Source organism: Anastrepha obliqua, chromosome 1, assembly GCF_027943255.1.
Source record: "Anastrepha obliqua isolate idAnaObli1 chromosome 1, idAnaObli1_1.0, whole genome shotgun sequence".
Taxonomy (NCBI): Eukaryota; Metazoa; Arthropoda; class Insecta; order Diptera; family Tephritidae; genus Anastrepha; species Anastrepha obliqua.
This window is the reverse complement of record NC_072892.1, coordinates 70,432,554-70,459,642: the sequence shown is the minus strand read 5'-3', so window position 1 is coordinate 70,459,642 and position 27,089 is coordinate 70,432,554. Positions and strand designations below refer to the sequence as shown.

Below are 27,089 nucleotides of genomic sequence, written 5' to 3'. Positions count from 1 at the left end.
TTACAAGTGTGCGTATATCTTTTTCGGTAAGGTAGTCAGCCATATGCAGAGGTTCTCTATTGGCTTCTTTTGCTCTTTTATCCGCCATTTCATTACCATGTATACTTATGTGAACGGGCACCCACATTATCTTAATTTGATTGGTGTACTGAAATAGAAGGTTGCGAATTTTCATGATCATTGGTGTATCCTTTAATTGGTTGAAAACAGCTTCGATGGCGGATTTACTATCGGTACAAATTACAGTTTTCCTTCCATAGCGAGAGGCATAAAGTACTGCTTCAAGTAAAGCAGCGGCTTTGGCTGTAAATACCGAGCAGTACGAGGGCAAGGAGTATACAGCAATGGTGACACCAAACTTATTTGTCACGGCAAACGTAGTACTGGTGCCGGATTTCGATCCGTCCGTATATATTATATTATCTCCCAATCACGTTTGAAAGGCTCAAGGGCTGCATTGTGTAACTGTTAGTATTCACTATTGCTGGTAGAGTCTTTGGTTTGTTTTTGTGATACATTAATAAGTGATGGTATAAGCGAGGAGCAAGTCGGCAATATTGCTGTTTCAACCAATGACGGAGTTGATATGATATGGAGCCGTTTCGATAGGCTTAAGCAACGCATTATCGTGGAAGGTTTGTTCGTTGTGATTGGTTTTTCAATGACGGTCTTAACTTGTGTAAACGATAAGTCGTGTCGGGCGTGAAACAACTTAGGAATTAACATCATAGTATTACGTGCAATTCTGGAGGAAATATCAGGCAATCCGGCCTCTGCAAGTACTACTTTTGTTGGCGAGGTTGGGAAAGCTCGAATACTTCTTTTAGCTGCGATGTGGTACGGAGCATAGAGTAGTTTGATGTCGGTCTTGGCGCAGTGTCCATGTATCGGCAGTCCATAATCGATTTTTGATAACAAAAGGGCTTTTGTAATATTTAAAAGTGAATTCATATGATACAAACAATGTTTAGAAGATAAAAATTTTATAATGTTTAATCTAGAGAATAAGCTTAATCTAACCGATTTACAGTGTTCTTTGTATGTCAGATTTTTATCAAATATTAGATCTAATATTTTTAAAGTATTACAATGGGGAATTTGAATGCTAGAAAAGGATATGTAGGGAAAGGAGCAATTATGTTTACGACATATATGGAATGTGTAGCATTTATTTGCTGAAATATTGGCACCAGAACTTTCAGACCATACGTTGATATCACTTAAAATTTTTACGAATACATTTTTGACTTTATTGAGGTCTTTTATTTTAGTGAAAACTAAAACATCATCTGCGTTTATGAAGTGGTCAACAAGTGGATTAGAAGAGATTATGGAGCTCACTTTGTTGAAGGCTATTGTGAAGAGAGTTACAGAAAGGGGTGAGCCTTAAGGTATACCATTATGAAGGTTGTATATTTGAGATTTGTGTTTACTTGCGTAAACAACAAACTTCCGATTTAATAAAAAAGATTTAACAATGTTGTATATTTTGGTACCAATCTTCCAACATTTTAGCTCATCAAGAACTATATGTACTCCTATTCTATCAAATGCTTTTTCGAAGTCCAAGCTCAATACGGATGTGTGGTTTCGAGCAGCCATGGCTGAAGAGGCGAAATGTTCGAAGCAGAGTAGGGGGGTCCATAACTCCCAACCCTTTCTGAAAGCCGAATTGGTGGGGGTTTATAAGTCCCTTTGCTTTGGCGTACCACATAATTCGGGTAGAAAGTATTTTCTCTAAAGTTTTGGACATACAGGGAAGGAGGGATATTGATGTATAATTCTCTACATAGGAGGTGGATTTATTGAGTTTTGGGATGGGTAAAATTGTGGCAACTTTCCATTGTTGAGCGAAAGTTCCTCAGGTTAAAATTTGGTTGAACAGATTTAGAAGTCTACTTTTAAGGGGATAAGGGATATTTTTGAGGAAAGGATAGGATATTTTGTCGGCACCAGGAGTTTTGCCCGTAAGTGTCGAAATGATTGAGTCGATTTCATTAACTGTAATACAAGATTCAATGATTTGGGCTTTTGGGCAGGGGAATGGGTTACGGTAGTTTTCCGTCAGGACTCGATTTTTCAGGGAGTTGAACTTGGAAGGGAAATTAGTGCTATGGGAATAAGATGACCATGTCTGCGCAAAATTTTCAGCGATGTCCTGTGGTGAGTTAGAATTTTAATCTCCGACCATATTTTTTTGGGATTCGAGGATGGATTAATACTCTCCGTTATCTTTTCCAATGAGTGTCTTTTGGCAGACTTCAATTCCTTTCTAAATGCGGCGTTGGCTTTTTTATAGTCTACTAGATTAGTGTTGGACCTGTTGTGTTTAAATTTTGTCCATAAGCGCTTTTTGTTATTTCCAAGGATGGTGAATAGGTTCGACCAATAAGGCAGTTTGGCTGAGAATACTTTTGGGTTAGTTTGAGGGACAGAGAGGTGTGCAGCAAAACGGATAATTGTTTTTATTGTAGATGTTTCGGCATTTATATTTTGGCGATCTGATCACACAATGATATACAGATGGTGCAGAACTTTGGCCAGTCTGCCTTTTCTGTCAGAAACTTTGCGCTAGGCTTTATGCTATAAAATTTGGGGAACGAAAGGGATGTGATGATGGGGAAGTGATCGCTATTGTGTAGGTCGTCAATTGTATGGGAGGAGAGTTTAGGAGCTATTGTTGTGGAAGCAAGGACAATGTCGGATGGGTGAATGTTCCGTGTGTAGAGAAATGAGTGGGTTGACCATCATTATGGACAATAAGGTCGTATGTTAATATGAGTTCTTCGATTATTTCGCCTCTTTTACTCGCAGAATTGGAGCCCCAAAGCGGACCCCATGCATTAAAATCTCCTACAATGATAATTGGGGTAGTAAAGCAGCTAATTATCTTTGAAAGATCACTAACGCTAAAGACTTGGTGAGGTGGAGTATAAAAGTTAATTATAGTGATTTTGTATCCAACATCCATTTCAATTGCTATTGCAGATAATTGGGAACTAATCGGAACTTGCTTGTGATTACGTGACTTTTTTATGAAAACAGAAATTCCTTGTTTACAATATGTATTTTGAGAATTATTGTGGAAGTAACTCTCATATTTGTTAGGTGCATGGAGCCTTTTATTGTATAGAAGATGTGTTTCCTGTATGCAAATAATTTCGGGAGAATATTCATTAATTATAATAATATATTTAAGTCTGGGTAATTGTTGAGGAGACCGTTCATACTCATATTCCATTGCAAAATCTGCATCACTTATTCTATCATTTGAGAGGGATCAATTATGGGAGCGGATGGGAAGAGGGAACAGGTTAATGCTGGTAATGTAAGGTGGGAGAGAAGAGAAGAAATCATATCGTGAGTTGTTAAGGGTCGACATTTGTTGTCATGTTTACTTCATTTAGTGTGGTTTTATTTTCTTTTATATTGTCGTTTGTGCTATTGACATTGTTGTTGCTTCTGGAGCTTGTTTGTTCAGGTAGAGTGTTTTGAATAGGGCTATTGCTTGTTTGTATAGTGTTGTTATTATTTTTTGCTACATTAGCAAAGGAAGTGGAGGTCTACTTGAGAGTGGGGGGTACTCGCATTTTGTGTTTTTTTATTGCTTCACGCATGGAGCATTTGTTGTCTGTTTTAATTGTTATTATTTCTTTCATTTGTATGAACTTAGGACACGATTTGCTAGAGGCAAAGTGACTACCTGAGCAGTTTATGCAAAAAGAACGTGAACATGGTAGTGTGGAGTCAGGGGGGAAGGCACATGCATCACATACAGGGGCCTTAGTACATCGTTTTGTCGTATGACCGAGAAGTTGACAACTTTTGCATCTCATAGGATTTGGGTAATATGGTCTTACCTTGGTGGTGTAACACGAAACATCGATTTTTTCAGGCAAATGATAATAATCGAACGAAGAAGCAGAACTCCGCTTGGGACTGCTTGGATGTTTATATATAATATTTAGGGAATTTGAAAATTGACACGACACCCTGTTCACTTAAATTTTCAACAATTTCGTTGTCTGGAATATCATTGAGACACGGTGCGAAAATTGTACCTTTTGTGTAGTTCAGGTTGTTATGAAGCTCAATTTTTACGTCACAAATTCCAAACAAGGTGTTGGTAGCTAAAAACTTTTGAGCAATGTGGTCATTTTTAACAAAAAGCAATAGTTTTCCATCTTTTAATTCAGAATTATTTATAATTTCAGAACTTATGTTTTTGAGAGCTTTATGCACAGCGAAACATGAGTACTTACTTAATGGCTTTTCTGAATTAACTGCACTGGCGACTAAGTATTTTGGATTTTCTTTTTTAATTGAGCGGAGGGTTGGAAAGTATTAACTGAACTAGGTTTTTTTCTTTTTGGCTTAGGACTTGTGGATAACAGGGCGAACCTGTTATCCCCAAGAGGCGGTCCCCCAGGGGGCATATCTTTAGCAATCGCTTGTTCTCTATACGGAGTATTTGACTCGTACCTTAGAAGATAAAGAGTTTTTGCACACTGCTAATTGCACGGAAATAACACAAAGCGAAAGCAAGAAAATCACTCAGAACACTGTAGACACAACCGTACACGTCGAGTATCAGTCGATGACTCTAATTTAAAATTACTTTGGATTAAAAATATTTTTTAGACTATCGTAATATGGCGCTGACACTGGGAAAAAAAGTTGAAAAGTTTTAAAATATGATACAAAAATTAGCTTTTTCCGAAAAAAAATTGTTGAGTTGAATAAAAATCCGTTATGCAATTCTACGTTTAATTCCTAATAAATTTAGAATAATTTAAAGAAAACGGCTAAATACAAGGTGTTTTCAAAAAGTACAGCGAATTTTGAATTTTCGCAGGTTACGTATGTATATTCGAATTTCCATTTTTTTGTGGCGATATGTTGGTACTCATGTCTCTCACACATGCTGACGAGTTCGGCATTTTGAATGCTTTGCTTGCTCGTATTTTGGCTTGTCTTCGATTTTTACCTATTTAAAAAGATGGATCAAAGAACCTGTATCAAATTTTGTGTAAAAAACCAAATTAAGTGCGCGGATGCATTCCGAATGTTAACTGTGCCATACGGAGAAGATACTGCGGACCAAAGCAATGTTTATCGGTGGTACAAAATGTTCTCAGAAGGCCGAGAAGATGTGAATGACGAAAAGGGTGCCGGACGTCCGAGCACTTCAACAACAGGCGAAAAAATTGATGAAGTGGGGAAATGGTATTGGCCAATCGTCGAATTACCGTTAGAGAAGTTTCTGAGGAGCTAGACATATCGATTGGCTCGTGCCATTCGATTTCTTTCAATGATTTGGGCATGAGACGGGTCGCCGCAAAATTCGTACCAAAACTGCTCTATTTCGACCAAAAGCAGCATCGCATGAACATTGCTAATGAGATGTTGGACTCTGTCAGCGACGACCCAAATTTGCTCCAGAGGGTCATAACTGGTGACGAATCGTGGGTTTATGGTTATGACGTGGAAACCTAAGCTCAATAATCTCAATAGAAGCTGCCGCACGAACCAAGACCGAAAAAAGCGCGCCAAGTTCGGTCGAATATGAAAGTTTTGCTTACCGTTTTCTTCGATTGCAGGGGCGTTGTGCATCATGAGTTCTTGCCACAGGGTCAATAAGGAATATTACCTGCAAGTTATGCGCAATTTGCGCGAAGCAATCCGCCAGAAACGCCCGGATTTGTGGAAGAACAAAAATTGGCTCCTGCGTCACGATAACGCCCCTGCTCACACATCGTTGCTTGAGCGCGACTTTTTGGCCAAAAACAACACACCAATGATGCCACAGCCACCGTATTCCCCAAATCTAGCCCACTGTGACTTTTTCTTGTTCCCGAAACTGAAGAGGCCCATAAAAGGACGACGCTACGCTACGATTGACGAGATAAAGACGGCATCGAAAGAGGAGCTGAACAAGATAAAAAAAAATATTTTTTGAAGTGCTTCGAAGATTGGAAAAAACGTTGGCACAAGTGCAAAATATCTCATGGGGATTACTTTGAAGGGGGACAAAATTGATATTAATAATAAATAAATAACTTTTGAAAACTCACAAAATTCGCGATTCTTTTTGAACACACCTCGTATATCAGTTTATCAAATTACGCTGAAATGTGGTCCTGGTCATAGAAATATAGAGTAATGAAATAGCAGATGAGCTAGCAAGAAAAGGTTCGACACTAGACATAACAGAGACGGTGGCAGTTGCTACCTCATTCAACACATTAAAGACATTCATTGTTTGACACTACTACTTTCCTTCAGAAAATTAATAAAATCTCAGCTATAGAGATAAAAAGTCTACTGTTATACTTAAGTCTCACGAAATGGATCTGACAAAAAAATTAAAAGTAGAAATACTCAACCCCTTCAATAACAATAATAACAGATCAATATATCATAACGAAATAGAGGTAAAGTACCACGAACACAAATAAAAACAAAATAAATACAAACCAATTTAAAACAAAATATTAAATTAAGCAAATCACACCCAAAAAAAATTTCACAAAACAATATATTGTAAATAAATTTCTCGCATATTCAGCCATAAAAATTATATTATTATAATTATATTATTATAATTTTTAAAGGTAGAAACCAACCTTGTCATGTCGGTCTCCTTGCTGCGGGAATGATGCTTAAGTGGTGATTTAACCCCATGTCATGGAGATTAACTTACCACGAACTAAGAGGGCAGCTCCATATAAGAATTGGGAATCCACCCATCCGTGGAACGGTGGAATTTGGTGGACTCCCAAGTACTATGTGCAGAGTACCGTACCGACAACCTAGCAGGAGGTATAAAATGCATTTCCTACAATGTGGAGGTTTACCATGGATCTCTCTGCACGAGGTAACCCACTTTCGGGAAATCCTCCCGTCGAGCAATCGACGGCTCGGGCATCGGATGTGCAGGCCCGAACCCCACACCCCCTCATGGCCGGAACTGACACGCAGGATTCCGGAGGAAGCGCACTACTAGTGGTGCAACATGGCACCTTGGCTATGCCAATGGAGAGCCGAGTGAATGTGTGCGATACATCGTCGTCGAAACGATCCGAAGCAACTGAACAAGTTGTGGAGGATGTGGAGATGGCGAACAATCTCTCAGTAGACTCAGATGGATCTCTAGTACCGAGTAAGTCTTTGACAACGGTCAAACCTGGTGCGAATCAAGTAAGTGCCGGTAAAAAAGACTGAAATTATTGGAAATTCGAACGCAGGTGCTGGTCTAACCGCGAGGCAGATCAAACTAAGAAGACAGAAGACGAAACATTAGCTAAGAAAAGCATTCAAGCTCCGTCAACTTCGACACCTGTAATGGAAACGGGAAAGCGTGGCAGAACAGAGGATTTCTCTGTAACGTTGCACTCTTCTGGAAACGAAACGGGGTCTGTGCCAACGACCGGGAAGAGGAGAAAAGCAAAGAAGAGGAAAGTTGAGAGACGGAAGTCGGAAATACTTGCGTACTCCACCTAATCCAAGGCAGACAAACTTTTACCTGACAAGGCAAAGGCTAAGGGACCTCAAATGTAGAATGACACTCTTCCGTCAACGTCTGGCGAATCATTCGCGAGAATGGCAGCAAAGACAATGATGGTAGAGATACATACTGACAAACAAGACGGTCTACTGTCTAAAGGGCAACAAGACTAAGATAGCTGTCAATGCTTTGGAAAGCTATCGGTGAATCGAAAGACGCGCCGATTTTCGAGGGTAAAAGCGCGGTGGACGTAATCGTAAGGGTGCACTGTTTCAATGCTTTTTCCCGAGAATGACTGGAAAAAGAGATAGCAAAAATTCCAGTCTGCGAGAACAGGAAGTTCATTCTTGTTGAGGGTAGCAAAGAAAGGCTGTTACGAGCTAGTGTCTGGATTTCGGGTCCTTTCTGTAGTTCAGCAGAACTCGTCACACGCATCCGTGTACAGAACAAAGATCTTGACACGACTCTCTGGACAGTATGCTCGTGCACCAGGCAGAAATCCGCTACCACTTCGGAGACGGGTTCTGGTACTGCGTATCGATCTTGGGTCCCTCAAGGTGCTGAAGTCGAAGTACGGGTGCCTTTCTCACCTAAATCTGGGGCAAATCCATTTCCGTGTCCAGGACAAGGTAGAGGACAAAGAGTAAATATACTCAGTCTCATGACTGAAGTAATATTTACACAGTTAAATTTACAGCATTGCAAAGCGTCTACGGCTCTCCTGTGCTGTAGGCATGCAAAACTGCAAACAAACCCACACCTAATTGTAACAACAGAAACAATGGGTATTTCACAAACGTATCTGTGGTCTAGGTGCTATGTCGTGGAAACAAATACTTCACTGTGAAGGGAATGTGAGACCGCGAGCATGTATTATCATGCCGAGTTTGATCGAACACACGATGTTAAAAGAGCTATGCTCCGGAGATATCGTTGTTACAAAAACAAAGTACTGGGTTTTGATACAGATTCACAGAACATTGTATGGGGAAGCAGCAAATGCAACCCCTGACGCCTCAAGTTACAAGACAGGACAGGATAACATCTGATTTGGTCATTCAAAACACTGGTAACAAACCAACTTTTGTGACCAAGGAGACAAGAGGTGACTGATTTGCACTTACCGATAGATCAGTTGGAAATCAAATCAACCGATTTCGAGTTTTGGAATAGGACTCTCTTTCTGATCATCGTCTTATCGGATTCCGACTGGGAATTGATACAATATCAACACCTTCCGGTAGAATCCTCGAAATGTAGACTGGGATAGGTATGGTGGGCTTATAACAGAGCGATTGTCAAACCTGAAAAAACTCAAATCAAAAGAAATGATTGAAGATTCTACTAAGAAATTAGAAGGTACTTTAATCAATTGCTTTGAGGAACTGTGCCCACTCAGGCAAAGTAGACAGGGGAAATGGAACTCTGAACTGTCAAAGTTTCGTGTACCGCCCAGGAAACTTCTTAATAAGGCCTTAAAAACCCAAACAGAAGATGCATGGACTAATCATCGACTTACACAGAGAAAATATAAGAAAAAAGTACGGAAAGCCAAACTTGAATCCAATAGAAATTTCTGCAGTAACGTCGAAGAAATGAGGGAAACAGCGAGACTTTGTAAGGTCCTTCATTTAGACCACTCAGTAAGGCTGGATTCCATTCGAAAACCGAAATAAGCAAATTGATAAGACAATTTATACGAAAGGTTTCGTAAACGTCAAGCTGTTTTAAAAATTTATTTGCTTTATATTTAAATATAATTTTTTAATTAAATTGCTTTAATTCGATTTGCCGAGCCACACTCAACACATATTTATTTGCCATATTATTTGTTGTCAATCGATTTATGATTATATTTGCAATTGTTTTTGTGTTTGCACAATTTATTTTCCTTGGGCTTTTTCCCATTCATTGCTTTTCAATCGTCTCGCAGTTATTTGCGCTGCTGTATGTGTATGTCACCTGTAGTATGTCTATGTGTGCTGCTTCTTGTACTGTACGGCTGTATTGCAGCTGAAACTATAATTAGAAGTATAATTCGATTTGCTTTTGTTTAAACACTTTGTTTTAGTAAGTTTTGTATAAATATGTAAAGTGTCTTTCAAAAGACGCTTCTAGATGCTATTTCAAAATAAAACATGTAAAAATTTAGATTCTTTCACTATTTCCCTATTTTTATTCTTTGCGTTACAGCAGGACAACAAAACATCCAGTTTTTGATCTGCCAGGCCTTTTTATACTTGGATAGAACCAGTTTCTTGGAAATTTTTCACAAACCTTTGAATGGTCCACTCATTCGGATGACTATTTTTTAGTCCTATATATATTTTTTATATTGCACTTTCAAAGCGAGTGAAGATGCTGTCTTCTGCAGCATTTGTATAACGAGAGAGTGAGGGGTTGGGGTCCACCCCAATGGACCGAATGCAAGCCCGTGATCTGCAAGTAATATAAAACTTTGCTTCATTCTCTCATAAAAATTTGGCCAATTGAGTGATCTTGCGTAGATCGAGCCCGTGAGAAATTTCATCAAAGTTTATATTATCTTGGAGGACATTATAACCCCATCTGATGTCGGCAAGAACTCTATAGTGAAAAGTTTGCTACAAATAGTTGTGGTTCATACCACATCTCCATCGACTATTTATTCGATATACATACGTTTATTCGTTAGAGATGTTTTGTGTCATTGTCCATTTGTTTATAGAAATAATTTGAAAGTCTTCATACGAGGGGTGCCTTTTATTTTGCAGGACTTGGCAACCCTGGTGTTGCAATCTGGCAACTGACAGCTGTATCGCAAAGTTTGACATTTTTTGGCTTTTACGTACTCAGAACGTTTTGAAATACCAGTGCTATTTGTGTTGTTTACAGTAACTTAAAAGATTCATCTCGGTCCAAAAATGGAATTAAATCGTGAACATTTTCGTGCGATTATTTTTTACAACTTTCGACGTGGATTAACTCAGCAACATTGCATGGATGAACTTAATTCATTTTTTGGCGATGAAGCTCCATCAAGGACCACTATTTATCGATGGTATGGTGAATTCAATCGTGGTCGTAGTTCACTCCAAGACGAATTTCGTGAAGGTCGTCCAAAATCAGTTGTTGTTCCGAAAACCATTGATGCTGTGCGCGAACTGATATTGCAAGATCGTCATGTGACCTATCGTGAGATTGAGACAATCTTAGGCATTAGTGGGACCAGCATACATTCAATATTGCATAAATATTTGACTGTCTAAAAAATTTGTTCACGTTGGAGCCCACACAATTTGTCAATCGCTCAAAAAAAGGCTCGTGTCGATTGGTCGAAGGAAATACTTAAAAAATACGATCGCGGGACTTCGAAACACGTCTATGACATCGTGACAGGTGATGAATCATGGATTTATGCGTATGAGCTCGAAAGTAAACAGCAGTCGACTGTATGGGTGTTTCAAGATGAGCCAAATCCAACAAAAGTTGTTCGCGCACGAAGCACTTCCAAGCAAATGGTCGCCTGTTTTTTCGGAAAAACTGGACATGTCGCAACCGTACCACTAGAACAACGCAGAACAGTAAATTCTGAGCGGTACACAACCATTTGTTTGCCAGTTGTCTTACAAAAAATTAGGAAAACCAATCGCCAAAGACGGATCACTCTTCACCAGGACAATGCGAACTCTCACACATCGGCTCAAACAACTGCATTTTTGAGCACCCAAAACATCGAATTAATGAGTCACCCGCCGTATAGTCCTGACTTGGCACCGAATGGCTTCTTTTTATTCCCGTACGTAAAAAACAAACTGAGAGGTCAACGTTTTTCGACACCTGAAGAAGCGGTTGCGGCATTCAGAATGCATGTTTTGGAGGTACCTCATTCAGAGTGGCAAAAGTGCTTCGACAATTGGTTCAAACGCATGCAAAAGTGTATAGATCTTCATGGAGAATATTTTGAAAAACAATAAAGTGATTTTCGATGATTAAAATTTGTTTTTGTTCTCTCATCCCGAAATATAAAAGGCACCCCTCGTACCAACTGTTTCGAATCTGTTTTTGTATGCTTCTCCAGAACTTCCTCAATTGTCAGCTTAACATTTGTGATGTTATTCCCATTTATAGACATTTTGGCTTTTTCATTGCCGTAAATATTTTTATGACTAGGTGTTCATATTACAGTGGCCTTCTAGAAATCTGTTTCGTTAGTAATTTTATGAATTTCGTAAATATAGTAATTTTAATTTGACTGTCTGTACAAATATTTATAAATGGCTACAGCTTCACCAAAACTTGAAAATGAACTGAATAAAGTCCAAAATTTTACTCTAATTGTATAGGCGGAGATTCCACCACAGACGTCAGTGCAAAGTAGGCAAAAACCAGCGTTTCTATAGTCATTTAGTAGCAATTTACTCATTAAAAGTAGATTTCATTACTTCAAGGGGAAAGTTGTTTTCCTTTTATATTGTCGCCGTAGCCGAGTGTTTTGCGGCGTGACCACCATTCGGATATGGGCGTATTCTAACCCCGGACACGAAAAACCAATTGGTATAACAATTTTTTCCCAAAAGTAGTCGTCCCTGGGCTGGAATAGCAAACCTCCGAGAATATTTCTGCCGCCAAAAAGCTCCTAATAAAAAACCACCTGCCGTTCGAAGATGGCATAAAAATGTAGGTCCCTCCACTTGCGCGAAAACATGAAGGCGTATACTAGAAATAGGAGGGGGAACTCGGCCAAACACCAAAAAGAGTAGTATCGCGAATTATAATATATACTCTGTCTATTAAAAACAAAAAAAAATATTTTATTTAATCACTGATAGTAACTTTTCTAATATCATTTTAAAAACTTAATTATTGTGTTCAAACAGCAAACAGTGAATCGTTAAACATTACTTGCAATTAATTAAAATGTTATTTTTTTTTTTATAAAAAACAATAGCTTTAAATCTAAAATACAACAAAACACGTCCAAAAGTTGAATTGCAACTATATCATTAAAATTGTTATATTTATAATATAAATAAACCAAAGGAATCTATATTATGGGGAAAATGAAGTTTAAAAAAGTCACGTCTCAAATGTAGCCAATTTAATGCGACGATTGTCGATCAATATCAGAGTAATTATCAACAGCAGTTATCACACCCACACCACAATGATATACACATGGGCTGAAAAGTCCCAGGCCTAACACATAGATAACAATAAATGCAATAAGACTAATTCACTTATTTTTCAGTTAGTATATATATATACATAATTGGCGCGTACACCCTTTTTGGGTGTTTGGCCGAGCTCCTCCTCCTATTTGTGGTGTGCGTCTTGATGTTGTTCCACAAATGGAGGGACCTACAGTTTCAAGCCGACTCCGAACGGCAGATATTTTTATGAGGAACTTTTTCATGGCAGAAATGCACTCGGAGGTTTGCCATTGCCTGCCGAGGGGCGACCGCTAATAGAAAAATGTTTTTCTTAATTTTGGTGTTTCACCGAGATTCGAACCTACGTTTTCTCTGTGAATTCCGAATGGTAGTCACGCACCAACCCATTCGACTACGGCGGCCGCCGTTTTCAGTTAGTACTAACCTTAAAAATACAGCTGTTAAAATTTCATGGTATTCTATTCATTAGTTCGTGAGTTATTGTGCTAAGAGTGACGCTACTTTTGTTATTTTCTAAACAATGGATCAAAAAGAATTTGTGTTTTAATTTTACACTGCTTCTTGCTTGCAGTGGCCGGCCAAATGAGTCGATATCACCAGAAAATATAAAAAAAACACAAAATCCTTTTGAATGATCGAAAGGTGAAATTGCGTGAGTTAACTGACATCGTAAAGATAGAAGTAAAAAAGTGTGACTTTACATTGCATGACTATGATTACATTGATTGACTATGAGAAAGCTCTGTTCAAAGTGGGTGTCACGTTTGTTTGCTGTTCTGTCTCAGCAAGACAACATCCTGTGTCAAAAATCTATCAAAACAATGACGAACTACATGAATTGAACTTTGAATTGCTTCCACATCCACCGTATTCACCCAGCGACTACTGGCTGTTCGTGGACCTAAAAAATGCTCGCCGTTAAGAAATTTCCCTCGAATAAAGAAATTATCGCTAAAACTGAGGCCCATTTTGAAGCAAAAGATAAATCGTTCCAAAAAGTGATATTGAAATGTTAAAGCGGCGGTGGAATGGTTTCGTTATTCTTGATGGAAATTACGTTGATGAGTAAAGCTGATTTTGAATAAAATAAAACGTGTTTTTATTGCTAAGTCCGGGACTTTTCCGCACATGTGTTATATTTGTAAGTACATTGATATTCTATCATCAGGCAAAGACTGCCCATTTCCCCCGCTTCGTAGTAACGCCGCGTTTCAGTTGCCAGAAAATATATGGCGGCTTTCAGTTTACGGCCATAAAATCGGTTGTATAAAAGCACTGTTGAGAACGCTATAAAAACTTACTCAACGTTTTAAAATGAATTAAACAAAAGCAATCAAAATAAAGACTTAGATTTAGAATCAGGCGCTACAACCGGATTTGAAAGAACGAAAAATATAAATTAGAAGCCTTTTTAAGTCAATGACTCGTTTTATTAAATTGTTGCTTTCATGCACTTATTCGTTGGACTTGCATATGTGAGAACATATCGCACCCTAAATACAAAAGGGGCACAACTCAAAATTTTCCACACTCGAGCTTGACTTGTTTACAGTAGCACAGAAAACAAACTATGTGACATATCACGCTGAAATTTGCTATGTAAGCTTATAACAGTCCTACCAAAAAACAAAAAAATTATTTTTGCCATATGTCATCCGCGGACCGTTTTATTGATAACGTCTCGTTCATATTTGAGCTTCTGCTCATTTTGAGTTATGACCCTTTTGTATTTAGGGTGCGATATATTCGTATAAGTATGTATAGACTTACATGTACAGCTAGTCACAAGAAAATCATGCAAGGTTTGTTCATGAAGCAAATCATTTTTTAACAAATTATCAAGTTTTGGAGTTCATGTATCCAAAAAACTTGCAAAGTAGGGGAAAGTGAGAGAGCAAAATGGCATTGAATTTTGAGAGGAAGTTGCAAGTTTTAACTGGATAAATTCTTGTAAGAAAATAACTGATTACAAAGTAAATATAAACTCGAATACAAATTTGCGAATTGAGCCGAGGCTCTAAATTTAAATAAAAATAGTGATTGCAATGTAGAATGTAAGTATAGTAAATATAGTATTGTAGATGAAATTTTTAAAGTTTATCTGAAGTCATATATTATATCATACCGATGTCACAATTACAATTAGCCATAAATGAAATATACGACTGGACCAATAAATGGCCAAGCGGAGATGTATGCGATCTGGCTATGTGCAGAGATAAACTTAGACAGGAATTTCCGGAATGAACGAATTGCCATTCTGAGTGGCAGACAGGCGCCACTCATGACCCTATCGTCCTGTGAGATCAAATCCTCACTGGTCCCTGAGTGTATCGAGAAACTAAATCTACAAGGAACGCACAATCGCATCCGACTAATTTGGGTCGCAGAACACAGGGGAGAGAACTGAGAACGAAATAGCGGACGCATTGGCTAGGGATCTGAGCCCTTCCTTGCTATGGGACCACACTATCAAGGAGAAGCTTAGGATTGAAGAATTAGGGCTAAGAGAGGTTTGCTGACACCAAACTATGGGGCTACGCCAGGCGGAATCCCTACTGGGAGGGTACAACCAAAAGAGGTTTAAAAATCTCTCCCCAAGGATAAACTGAGGATGCTCACGGTCATTCTCACAGGCCAATGCAGACTACGAAGTCATCTGCACATGATCGGGATTTGGTCTACGGACTCTTGTCGTTTCTACGACCAATCTCTGGAGACTTCACTCCACCTTATCCTGGAATATAGCGCTATAGCGCAGAGAAGGTTGAGACATCTTGGTGAACTGCAGCCAGAAAAAGGCACTTACGCTCAATTTAACCCAGCTCCATCCTGAGTTTAATAAGAGAACTGAGTCTAGATGAGGTACTGTGATGAGTAAAAGGCATGAAATACCATGAATTCGAAGTGCAAACCTAATAGAGTCTAAATCTAGGACGCCAAGCTAAAACGGAACGCACGTGTAAAGAAAAAGAAATGAAAATATTATATATATATTTATGTATATATTATGTAAATATATTAAAGTGCATGATTTAACTTGACTCTAACTTGACTTTAACTATGACGTATACATACATACATATCTTGGCAACTTTTACATACATATATAATTTTCACTCACTTGTATGTATATATATTATATTATTTCGTAATAATTTGTATTTTCTAGATTCGAAGAAAAAAAGATATTGGATTTGTAATAACCCTTTTAGGCCGGTGAGCAGATATGATCATGTTGACAAGCTTTTTCTTTTACTAATTAACATGCACAGCTCCTTGTTCTACTAAGTGAAACAGCGAGTGATCTGCTGAACTCGTTTCTGGTTAATTAAAACAAACCCGCATTTTGCAAATCAAAACGAGAATCGTATAAAAGTGAAATGCTGCAATGCAGTATGCATTCATTACATTATCAGGTACTCAAGACTCAAGGCGAGATATTTCGGTTAAATCATTTCGCAGTTGAAAAGGTTTGGCAATACGGGTAAAAACAAGCGAGGATGTTGCGAACTAATTTCATAATAGTGTTGGCATTCACAGCATATTGCATGCAATCAGCTAAGGCGCAATTAGGTGAGTTTATTCTGAAACTGAAATACACCACCTATAAATGTTGTCAGATCAATTCCTTAAAAGGGCCTCTTATCAGTGGCTTCAGAAAAAGGTGTTTCTTCTCAATTTTTTTTCGAGGCGACACACAGGAATAATCTTTTGCATTTTTTGAAGGCATAATTGGAGAGTACTAAGCAATTTTTTAACATAAATAAAAAAACAAAATGGCGGGCATATGAGGGATCTCGCATAACTTTTCGTTCCGCGCTAGTAAAACGGCGTGTAAGATTGCGGTCGTAGTTTTCACCTGAAACACAAAAGAAAAATATTGTCTTATTCAGAAGGCTTTCCCGCATACAATAGACTACTCTTGTATAAAAATATGAAAAAATGTACACACAATTAATTATTGAAAAATATGCTTTTTTTCGCTTTTTTTTCAAAACAAGGGTTAAATAACCTTCAAAAATATTTTTTTTTTTTTGTATTTTGTTAGTTAATTAGTTGCGCATTTTAATTATCTTTATATAGATTATCGGTTTGAAACGATAACTTTCGTCGTTTGTTTTTAATCTTACACGCCATTTTCAAAAACATGGTTTTGAGAAAACGTGTTTCAAAGTTTTCAGAAGTAGACTGAGTATACACGAGGGACGGTACACAGGCCTATAACTCCGAAATCACTTTGAATTCCGCTACAACATTTTGAGGGCATATTCTCCTATAATATGTGTATCGATTGCAGTAAAAAAAATCGATTTTTTGAAGCCCCCCTTAAATCGTCTCATTTCGCACGAGAGTTCATCGGAGAAGTTACATTTTTAATGGCGCTGTTGCTTACTTTCGGCCAAATTCGAGTAGTAGTCTTCATTATGTTGGATTTGAGGGCATCGGTCGATTGATGCTTATTAGCATAGGCCTGTGGCTTCAGAAAACTCCACAAGAAAAAGTCTAACGATATCAAATCGCGCGATCGCTCATGACAAATTTATGTGTATTATTCATATTTGCTGCCTAATTAGGTAACTTGCCGCGGTTGTTTGACATCAGTGACTAAATAATGTAGCAGTCACTCTTTAACGTACACCGACTAGCACTTTCCTTTTCCTGAGCGGATATGATATGTATGGATACAATGTAGTATTTTGAAGCATACATGGGCCAGTTGCTATGCAATAATGTATCTTACTATTGACCAAGCCATTGAGCCAAAAATAAAATTCGTCGCTGCATGGAATTCAGGAACTTCTTCCTGTTTTTTTCAAAGCCTAATCGAAGAAAGTGCGCTTCAAATGGGGTTTCAGAAAGGATACTTCCTGAATTATTTCTGGTTCTTATGAAACCAATGAGATACCAATCGGGGTCGCCCTTCGGAAAGCAATGACAAATCGCGAGAATGTTACACTTACACTTACAAAAGAGTATTCACATACATCCTACGAATATTTCAGCTGTACTGTTAGAATATCAAAATATAAGGAACAAATTGCAGCATATATTTTTGTTTAATAGCGAAATGTTCAACTTAAAGTAATTTCAACGATATAGAATTCTTTTTTTTTAATGAGAAAAACTAACAAAAATACGAAATTTCATATTTCAGTTTGTATTAAGGTCTAGTATTAAATATTCATTTTATTCCCAATTTTGATCAAAACATGGATTAAAATGCTTGTATTTAATTTTCAAAATACTGAACATTTAAAAAACAGGTGAACGTGGACGTGGCTCTTCCTTTAATAGATTCCATGCGCCTGAGAATTGACTCACATAATTTTGTTATTTCTTCTTCACCAATCCCATTGCACCACACCTCCAGATTCTCTAATGTTACAGGTTCTTTTTCCAAATTTTCTTGACTATAAAGTGACACAAGTTCTCCATACAATTGAGGTCTGGACTATTACCGAGCCATGGAATGGGATTTTTTGCCCAAACTTTCTTTGACCCCAAAAAAATAAAAACTATTTTTATTTTACTATGAGGATCTCATAGTAGTCTGTTAGACCTAATTTTTTGGATGAGCTTTGGATTCATGACTTCAGGCCCATTTCGTTCGAAACTCTTTTCGTTAATTTCCTTCAGTTGGTATTTTGTAATCTCAGTTTATATCTTCGTTGCAGGCTTAAATGATTTCCATCCCTTTTTTCTTCCACATCTTTTCTAGCGTTCATGACTGTCAGTTTCTTTACTTTTTTACAGCGCACAGTAGTTCTGAGCTCAGTAACGGGTTCACGGGTGGTGATCAGCTGATCCACTACCGTCGGAAAATTCGGTCGGTTAAATACAATTGCGAAGGAGACGCAAAACAATATGTCAACGGGCCGGTTTTCAGCTGACCTTCTGTAGTTACATTAAAATTAATTTTGTAGTGAAATCTTTTCTTTGCTATATTTATGTAGCTGCTCGTTGAAGCTCTTTGTTACAAAAAAACAATTCTTTCTACATTATTGATCATTTGCATTGTTTGTTGTGCAAATGGAATATTTTTGCTTGTTATTGGCTGCTTTTGCTTGTAAACAAATAAATTGTCATCAAGTACTCAACCGTCAACCCGCTGTCCGTAACAATTCTGTTAAGCGGTCACAACTGCACGAAAATATTCGTGTCTCCTATGAACCGATTATTCTCAACTTCTAACACTAGCTTTAGAAGGGCCTCATTTGAAACCATGTTTCGTTTCGATGCCTCTACCGATAGCCTAAATATAGTCAAAAGCAATGGTAATTATAAAAAATATGACAATATCGGTGTCAAATGAAGGATAACCGACAATATTTTAATGCAAACATATTTTCGGGTTTCCATCCCGTACAATTTTTTAACTTATGGAATATCCATTTACATAATTTTTCCGAGAAAATGCCTTCTCTATATGAGTGCATTTCTATGTTTTGATAAACAGAAATGAACTTGCAAATATTATGTATTATACATTTTCCCGTTTTTTCAATGCCTACATAAAAAAATATATATATTTATATTTTTTTTTGCATAATTGTATCTATTTCTACTTGGCTGAAATTTGGTTTTCTTTTCAGAAAAATATATTTTTTTATTTTCAAACAAGAAAAAACTTTTTCTTTATTTTTGGTGTTTCACCGAAATTCGAACCTGCGTTCTCTCTGAATTCCGAATGGCAGTCACGTACCAACTATTCGGCTACGGCGGCCGCTGATGATACAATAAAATTATTTAAAAGACCGATATGAGTACGATCTGCACTATCATTTCTAATTCCTAATTCTGTGCTCCTCCCTTATAAATATAAAATTCCTTATTCTTGATTGATGTTATAACCATCTAAGGGATATTGGCCGAGTGCAAAAAAGCCTCTTGCTGAAGGCAGTTGACGTTGTACATTCTCAGAATACATTGTTGTAAAACTTATACAGCTGATCATTCCATCGTCTGCTGTATTCGTCATTGCCAACTAGCAAAGGTCCGTAAATCTTCCGCATCTTTGAGGCGTGAAGTGTATATTGCTTCTTAGGGCAATGCATACAGAGGCATATGGCAGTCGTGTCAGTAACCTGAAGACCGACCATTGTGAAACTTCTGCACGAGATGCCCCTGGCGGATCTAAAGAGGCAAACTTGAAAAACCCCGTTATCCTAGGTGTCATGCGAACCGTGCCTATAAGATAAATGGCATTACGTAAGTGTGTCTGATAATGGTGACCTCCAGATATCGGGCGCCGTCTGGTTGTACAATAATTAGCCTTACCACGACACCGGGGCACTGTGGTGGCTTGACCTTACCCTTGCCCTTTACTCGTGGGACCACAGAATTAAACATAAATTTATTAGATAACGACCTTTCGGCAAAAAGTGCCGAGCTACCAAAAACATCGCAGGCAGCTAAGGAAAACAAATGCTCTCCAACTGCCAGCTAAATCAAGGATATGGAAGTTGACGACATGGACCTGGGGTCAGATGGCAAAGCTTCTGGAATATCACCAGAGGAAGAGGAGAAACAACTAACTTCTCCCACTCGTGACTCAGGAGGAAAGAACGAAAACAAGGTGCGGATGTGTGAAAAGATTTCCAGTCAACTTCTGCTGGACACTCACTTCCATGGATCACTAGTGTTACACGAGATCTCTGTGCCGGCAGAAACTGCTACATCTACGAGTGCTGAGAACTTAAAACTAGCAAACAAGCTATTCCATAAAAAGCAGGTACAATGGGCGATATCAACATTCAGTCCATACAAATTTCCCGGACCTGATGGGATATTCCCCTGTCTTTTACAAACCACATTATCCCTAATTTGACCAGATTATACAAAGCAAGCTTACTGCTAGGATATTTGCCTTCAAAATGGGCTGAGGTTAAGGTTGTATTTATACCAAAGGTAGGGAAAAAACCCGAACAATAGCCTAATCATACAGACCAATAAGTCTCCGCTCATTTTTCCTTAAAAAAATAGAAAAGATAGTAGATCAGTATATAAGGGAAAACAACTTAGCCAACTTCCCACTGCATCGACTTCAATTTGCCTATCAATAGGGAAAATCCACTGAGACTACAATACACAGCCTGGTAACAGTTATTGAAAAGGCTGTTGAATGCACATAGAGCTATCTGTTTGCATTCAACAGCCTTTTCAATAACTGTTACCAGGCTGTGTATTGTAGTCTCAGTGGATTTTCCCTGTTTATTGACTTATCAGGAGCTTTTGATAACACTTCCTATGAGCCAGTCTATAATACCCTATACCTAAAGGAGGTACCTGAACCCATCACTAGGTGGATAATATTCATGTTTAAATCTATGACGATCAGCTCCGAACTAGGAGGAACAATCAAATCTATCAAAGCCACAAGGGGTTGCCCCAAGGAGGCGCACTCTGTCCTCTTTTGTGTACTCTAGTTTTAGATCAACTTCTCCACAAACTGAAGAACCTAGGTTTTCACACTCAGGGTTACGCTGATGACCTAGTAGTTTATGTATTAGGCTGGCATGAGGAAACCATTTTGGATCGCATGAAGCAAGCCCTTATAATAATAAACAAATGGTGTACGGAAAAAGGACTTTCCATTAATCCATCCAAAACAGCACTTGTACTGTTTACTAGGAGAAGGAAAATTAAATCTCAAATGTCCGATCCTTAACGGAACAACACTTCAACTCCCGACAGAAACGAACTATCTTCACGCTTACTTCGAATTCCCATATTAAGAGAGTTACTTCAAAGGGACTAAACCCTAGTTGTGAAACCCATAGTCACGTATGTATCCTTAGCATGGTGGCCCAAGGTTAAGCAAAGAAAAGCAGTAAATGATTTAAACAAACTGACCCGCTTGGTATGTGTCGGTATTATAGGGGCTATAAAAACATATCCAACTAATACATTGGGCGTGCTCCTGAACATAACATCGCTTCCAATCTTGATTGAAAGGGAAGCTCTCTCGAGTGCCTTAAGATTAAAACGTATATCTGAACTTAAAAGTGGAGCGATAGGAAAGGACATGTAAAGATCCTAGAAGACTTCCTACATAATCCCATTCTTCATAGGGATGACATACTATCACCCAAACCAATACTCTTTAGGAACTTCCATAATTCCATCAATTTCAAACCTGGATCTCAGATATGGTTCACTGATGGGTCCAAATTGAAAAATGGTAGAGCAGGGGCAAAAATCAATGGACTGAATTCAAAGAACTGATTCGGATGGAACTCTACCCAACAATATTCCAGGCAGAAATACATGCCATTGAAATATTACGTGAGAGAATGCCTTCGCAGGAAAATGAGAGGTACTCACATTTACATGCCTTCAGATAGCCAAGCGGCTCTAAAAGCCCTTCTATCAACAACTATCCCTCTAAATTGGCAAATGATTGCCTAAACCTTCTCAACACCTTATGGAATCTCAACATAGTAATACTAGACTAGATTCCGGGACATGAAGGACTTTCTGTGGACTCAAAGAAAGCCATATTAATTAATTTCTTAGGAAATGGGAGGAAAGAAAATTTGCTGCACACTGACTAAACTGTGCCAGTTAGCGTCAAGCCAAACAATTTCTAAGTCCCAACAAAGGCATATTTGACAAGCTACTCTCACTAAGCAGAGTAGATCTGCTTCTTTTAACAGGATATCTTACAGGTCACTGCAGCCCGAAGTATCATTTCAATAATACTGGTCTATCTGAGACCAATGTCTGCCGCTTTTGCCGAAATGGGCACAGAAAGCTCAGAACATGTGCACTAGACAGACAAACACTTCACCACCTTGGTGGTACCGTAGTATCCCCATACAATCTTTGGAACAACAAACCCAAAATTATGCTAAACTATTTAAAAAGCCAAAACGAAAATAGGCCTTGCACAATAGATCAACTCTGGCAACTTAGTAGGCAATTGAGAAGTAATGTCCCCTCTCACACTCTATGCATTAGGCCGGGTCGATTTGTGGGGAGGCAAAAAAATCGCTCATTGCTCTGTGAAAATCGTATTCTAGGGATCAAAATAAGAAACTTTGCCGAAGGAACCATACCTCTAAAACGAATTCTGATGTCCCCCAATTTCAAAATATCACCATTTTTGGCCTTTGCATGAAAAAATCACCTAAATGGCTATGTTTTTTCTTTATTTTTATTTATTTATAATAATATTTATTATTTATTTATAATAATATCTATTTTTTCTCTTAAGAAATTTATTTAGTCAGAACATATGTAAATGAAAAAATTAATTTAAGTGAGTTATAGACAAGAAACTAAAAAGTTCGACCCAAATTGGGGGACATCAGAATTCGTTTTAGAGGTATGGTTCCTTCGGCAAAGTTTCTTATTTTGATCCCTAGAATATGATTTTCACAGAGCTATGGGCGATTTTTTGCCTCCCCACAAAAGACACTAAAAGCTCGACCCAAGTTGGGGGACATCAGAATTCGTTTTAGAGGTATGGTTCCTTCGGCAAAGTTTCTTATTTTGATCCCTAGAATATGATTTTCACAGAGCAATGGGTGATTTTTTGCCTCCCCACAAAAGACACTAAAAGTTCGACCCAAGTTGGGGGACATCAGAATTCCTGTTAGAGGTATGGTTCCTTCGGCAAAGTTTCTTATTTTGATCCCTAGAATATGATTTTCACAGAGCATTGGGCGATTTTTTTGCCTCCCCACAAATCGACCCGGCCTAATGCATAGAGTGTGAGAGATGACATTACTTCTCAATTGCCTACTAAGTCGAAGTTGTATAAATATAATATAATCAAGGTTGATAGGTTACCAGGTTTGGCCAATGGAGAGCAGGTCTAATAGAGTCTCAAATGCCTCGATTAGAGTAGAAAGCAGCGCTCGTGAGAAAAAGATGGATGCTGCTTTTTGTCAGTCCACTTCAGTTATCACTCTCCCTGGACCAGATATCCACAATGTAGAGCACGTAACAGTTGTAACAGTTCGCTCAGAACTTGAAGATGCTTTCCTGATGCCGTGATAGCTATACCTCTTAAGCGATACAATTGTAGCCAGTATGAAGTAAGAATGAAGTATTTATTAAAATATTGTATTATTTAAGTATCTCCGAGATAATGATTATTTAATAGCAGACGTAGCAGAATACACTCCACCAGTAGCCGGACCAGACCCGCCTGATAACAACATCCGAACAGATGTTGTTGAAAACCTTTTTTATATCGAGAAAGATACCCAGCGGAAATTCTTTAAAAGCAAGTACCCGAGTCTAGACGAATTGAAAAACCATTTAGTCCTCGGAACGTGTTCAAAGTTTTGGTACAGTACTGGTCTGACTGAGATGGGTGGCGTTAAAATTCAGATTAGAAGTATTCAGACATTTTTGCCACGTAATCCTTTCAAAAAGTAATTTATATAGTATTAAAAATCTTTTAAGCAAAAATAATGTTTTTTTTAATTCCTACTATGGACTAACCCCATAATTCTATTGAAAATTCTGACTTCGTAAGTTGTTTGCTTCCTTATTTTGCTATTTAATACACACAATTGAATATTTGCTTGTGCCGAATCGAATGTTGCAATTTTTAATAACTTTTATTTTTTTCCAGCACTGGATTTTGAAAAATGTCGCTTTGGTGATGCGGCTTGCAGCACAAATGTCGCAAATATAATACTGAAGAAATATGCGAAAACGGGCTTACGTGCATTGAATCTCATACCTTTCGATCCTTTGCATATTAAATCGCTGACATTTGACCAAAACCCAAATAGCCCCATAAATATAAGATTGAACTTCAAGGAAATAGATATTCTCGGTTTGACGAATGCAAATAACGTAAAAGTCGAGTGAGTACATACATACATATACGTTGCACAAGTTCATCACAACACAAAACAACTTTCTAATGAACTCAATACCCACTGAACTTACCCTGGTATAAAGAACCAGTTAGTATAGACTTTACTTAACCTATTGGAGGTTGAATTAGTTTTAAAGGTGACACACAGATGGCACTATTTATCACTTTATCGCGTTGGCAATACTGAATATATATTCATGACAAAGCCTCATCCCTAGGCTTTGTTTATCAGTATCTGTCATTTCGCTGAAGTATAAACAACGCAGTGTTTTCGTGCTCCGAGTATGTCAACTTTCGTGCCGTCGAAACGCAATTTGCGAAAAGCTTTGCTTTTCTGCTTCAATTTGAAAAAAAAATACAGCCCAAGCCCGTGAATTGCTGCAGGAGGCCTACCCAGGCCATACTCCGTCGATTTCAACATGTGAGTATGGTTTCGACGATTCAAAAGTGGTGATTTTCACACCGAAGACAAGGAGCGTCTTGGCCAGCCCAAAAAGTTCGAGGACGCGGAATTGGGGGAATTGTTAAACGAGGACTCGTGCCAAACCCAAGAAGAGCTTGCTGAATCATTGGGCGTTGATAAATCAACCGTTTGCAAGCGTCTAAAAGCGATGGGAATGATCCAAAAGCAAGGACATTGGGTCCCGTACAAGTTGAAGCTGCGCGACGTCGAACGGCGATTTTTTACGTGCGAATTGCTGATCGAGCGACAAAATCCGAAGGGTTTTTTGCATCGGGTGGTGACTGGCGACGAAAAATGGATCCACTACGATAACCCAAAACGCAAAAAATCATGGGGTTTGCCCGGCCACGCATCAACGTCGACGGCCAAGCAGAATATTCACGGCAAGAAAATCATGCTCTGCATTTGGTGGGATCAGGTCGGCGTCGTATATTTTGAGCTGCTCCAACTGGGCGAAACAATCACGGGGGATCGTTACCGACTGCAATTGATGCGTTTAAGCCGTTAATGCCCGGCATTGAAAGAAAAACGGCCGGAAACGGTAAAAAGGCACGACAAGGTTATTTTGCAACATGACAACGCTCGGCCGCATGTTGCTCAACCTGTCAAAAAATACCTTGGAACGCTTGGCTGGGAAGTGTTACCCCACCCGCCGTATAGTCCAGACATAGCTCCCTCCGATTATCATTTGTTCCGGCATATGAGTCTTGATTTGGCGGACCAGCGGTTCTCCTCGTACGAGGCTACCAAAATATGGGTTGAGTCATGGATAGCCAAGCAGCGGCCAGAATTTTGGAGAAACGGCATCCGGAAATTGCCCGAAAGATGGGCGACAGTTGTAGCTAGCGATGGCCAATACTTCGAATAAAATATTTTGCCCCAAATCTTCGAAAAAAACCTTTAAAACTAATTCAACCTCCAATATTTTCTGAAAGAACTCAATAAACGATTAATTAAATTATCAAATCTTGATCGATTTGCAGGATAACCTATAAAAAATTAAAAGTTCCCGAAGTTTTCTAGGTTAAATTACGTCGGGAATAATAATTTTGCATGCATTTACGTTAAATCTTCACTTAATCAAAACTTTAATCCTTTAGTTCATCTGTTTTGAATTATTAATCAGAATATTTTCTCAAATTTTCTCAGGGGTTTGACGCGCGATGTTAAAGGACCCATTTTACTGGAAGGAACTCTACCGCAAGCAATCATTCGCGGTCCTTACCAAGGCAGCGGAACAATTTTGGGTTTACCATTCAAAGGCAAAGGCAACTGCGAGATAGTGCTAAGTACTTAAGTTCAACAAAAGAAAAATTATTAGGAAAATTTATATTTCATAAATATTTTTAAAATTACAGAAAATATAAAGCTTACTTCCAAATTAAATGGTAAATTGGTGAAGAAGGCCGACGATGAATATTTATCGATTGTTGATGTAAGTTTGACGATGTCGAAACCCGACAATGTACACTTCCAATTTGGTGGACTTTTTGATGGCAACAAAGATTTGGCAGATACAGCAAATAGTTTCGTCAACGAGAATTGGCCAGAAATTTATGCAGAACTTCGACCAGCAATGGAGAAAGCATTTGCATTGATTGTTCAAGGAATTGCCAATAATGTATTTAGTAAAAATCCATATCCAAAGTTATTCTTAGCAGAGTAATTTTGTCATGTCTGGAAAGGTTAAGTATTAAGATATTATTTACCATATTGTTCAATAACGGAATAAATAGGTAAAAAGGACATAGTATTTTTAGTGAAATATCATAGTTTATAATTTTATTTTTATGGGTTGATGCGTGACTACCATTCGGAATTCACAGAGAGAACGTAGGTTCGAATCTCGGTGAAACATCAAAATTAAGAAAAACATTTTTCTAATAGCGGTCGCCCCTCGGCAGGCAACGGCAATCCACCGAGTGTATTTCTGCCATGAAAAAGCTCCTCATAAAAATATCTGCTGTTCGGAGTCGGCTTGAAACTGTAGGTCCCTCCATTTGTGGAACAACATCAAGACGCACGCCACAAATAGGAGGAGGGGCTCGGCCAAACACCTAAAAAGGGTGTACGCGCCATATATATGTATATATATATTATAGTTGTTAAATTATCGGTACCATT

The 27,089-nt window shown here is 38.3% G+C and overlaps 1 protein-coding gene across 1 annotated transcript; it reads left to right on the top strand.

Moving 5' to 3' along the window:
* The first annotated feature begins 16,089 nt into the window (after positions 1-16,089).
* On the top strand, positions 16,090-26,711 carry LOC129253531 (protein takeout-like). Its single transcript, XM_054891953.1, has 4 exons — positions 16,090-16,236; positions 24,251-24,488; positions 26,115-26,254; positions 26,324-26,711. Exons 1-4 carry the CDS (start codon positions 16,164-16,166, stop codon positions 26,629-26,631), a joined length of 759 nt encoding a protein of 252 aa, XP_054747928.1. The 5' UTR covers positions 16,090-16,163; the 3' UTR covers positions 26,632-26,711.
* Positions 26,712-27,089: the final 378 nt, after the last annotated feature.

Coding starts and splice junctions, on each gene's coding strand:
- LOC129253531 (XM_054891953.1), top strand. CDS start 16,164: ATGTTGCGAACTAATTTCATAATAGTGTTGGCATTCACAGCATATTGC. Junction 24,489..26,114: donor GCAAATAACGTAAAAGTCGA/GTGAGTACATAC, acceptor AAATTTTCTCAG/GGGTTTGACGCGCGATGTTA. Junction 26,255..26,323: donor CAACTGCGAGATAGTGCTAA/GTACTTAAGTTC, acceptor TTAAAATTACAG/AAAATATAAAGCTTACTTCC.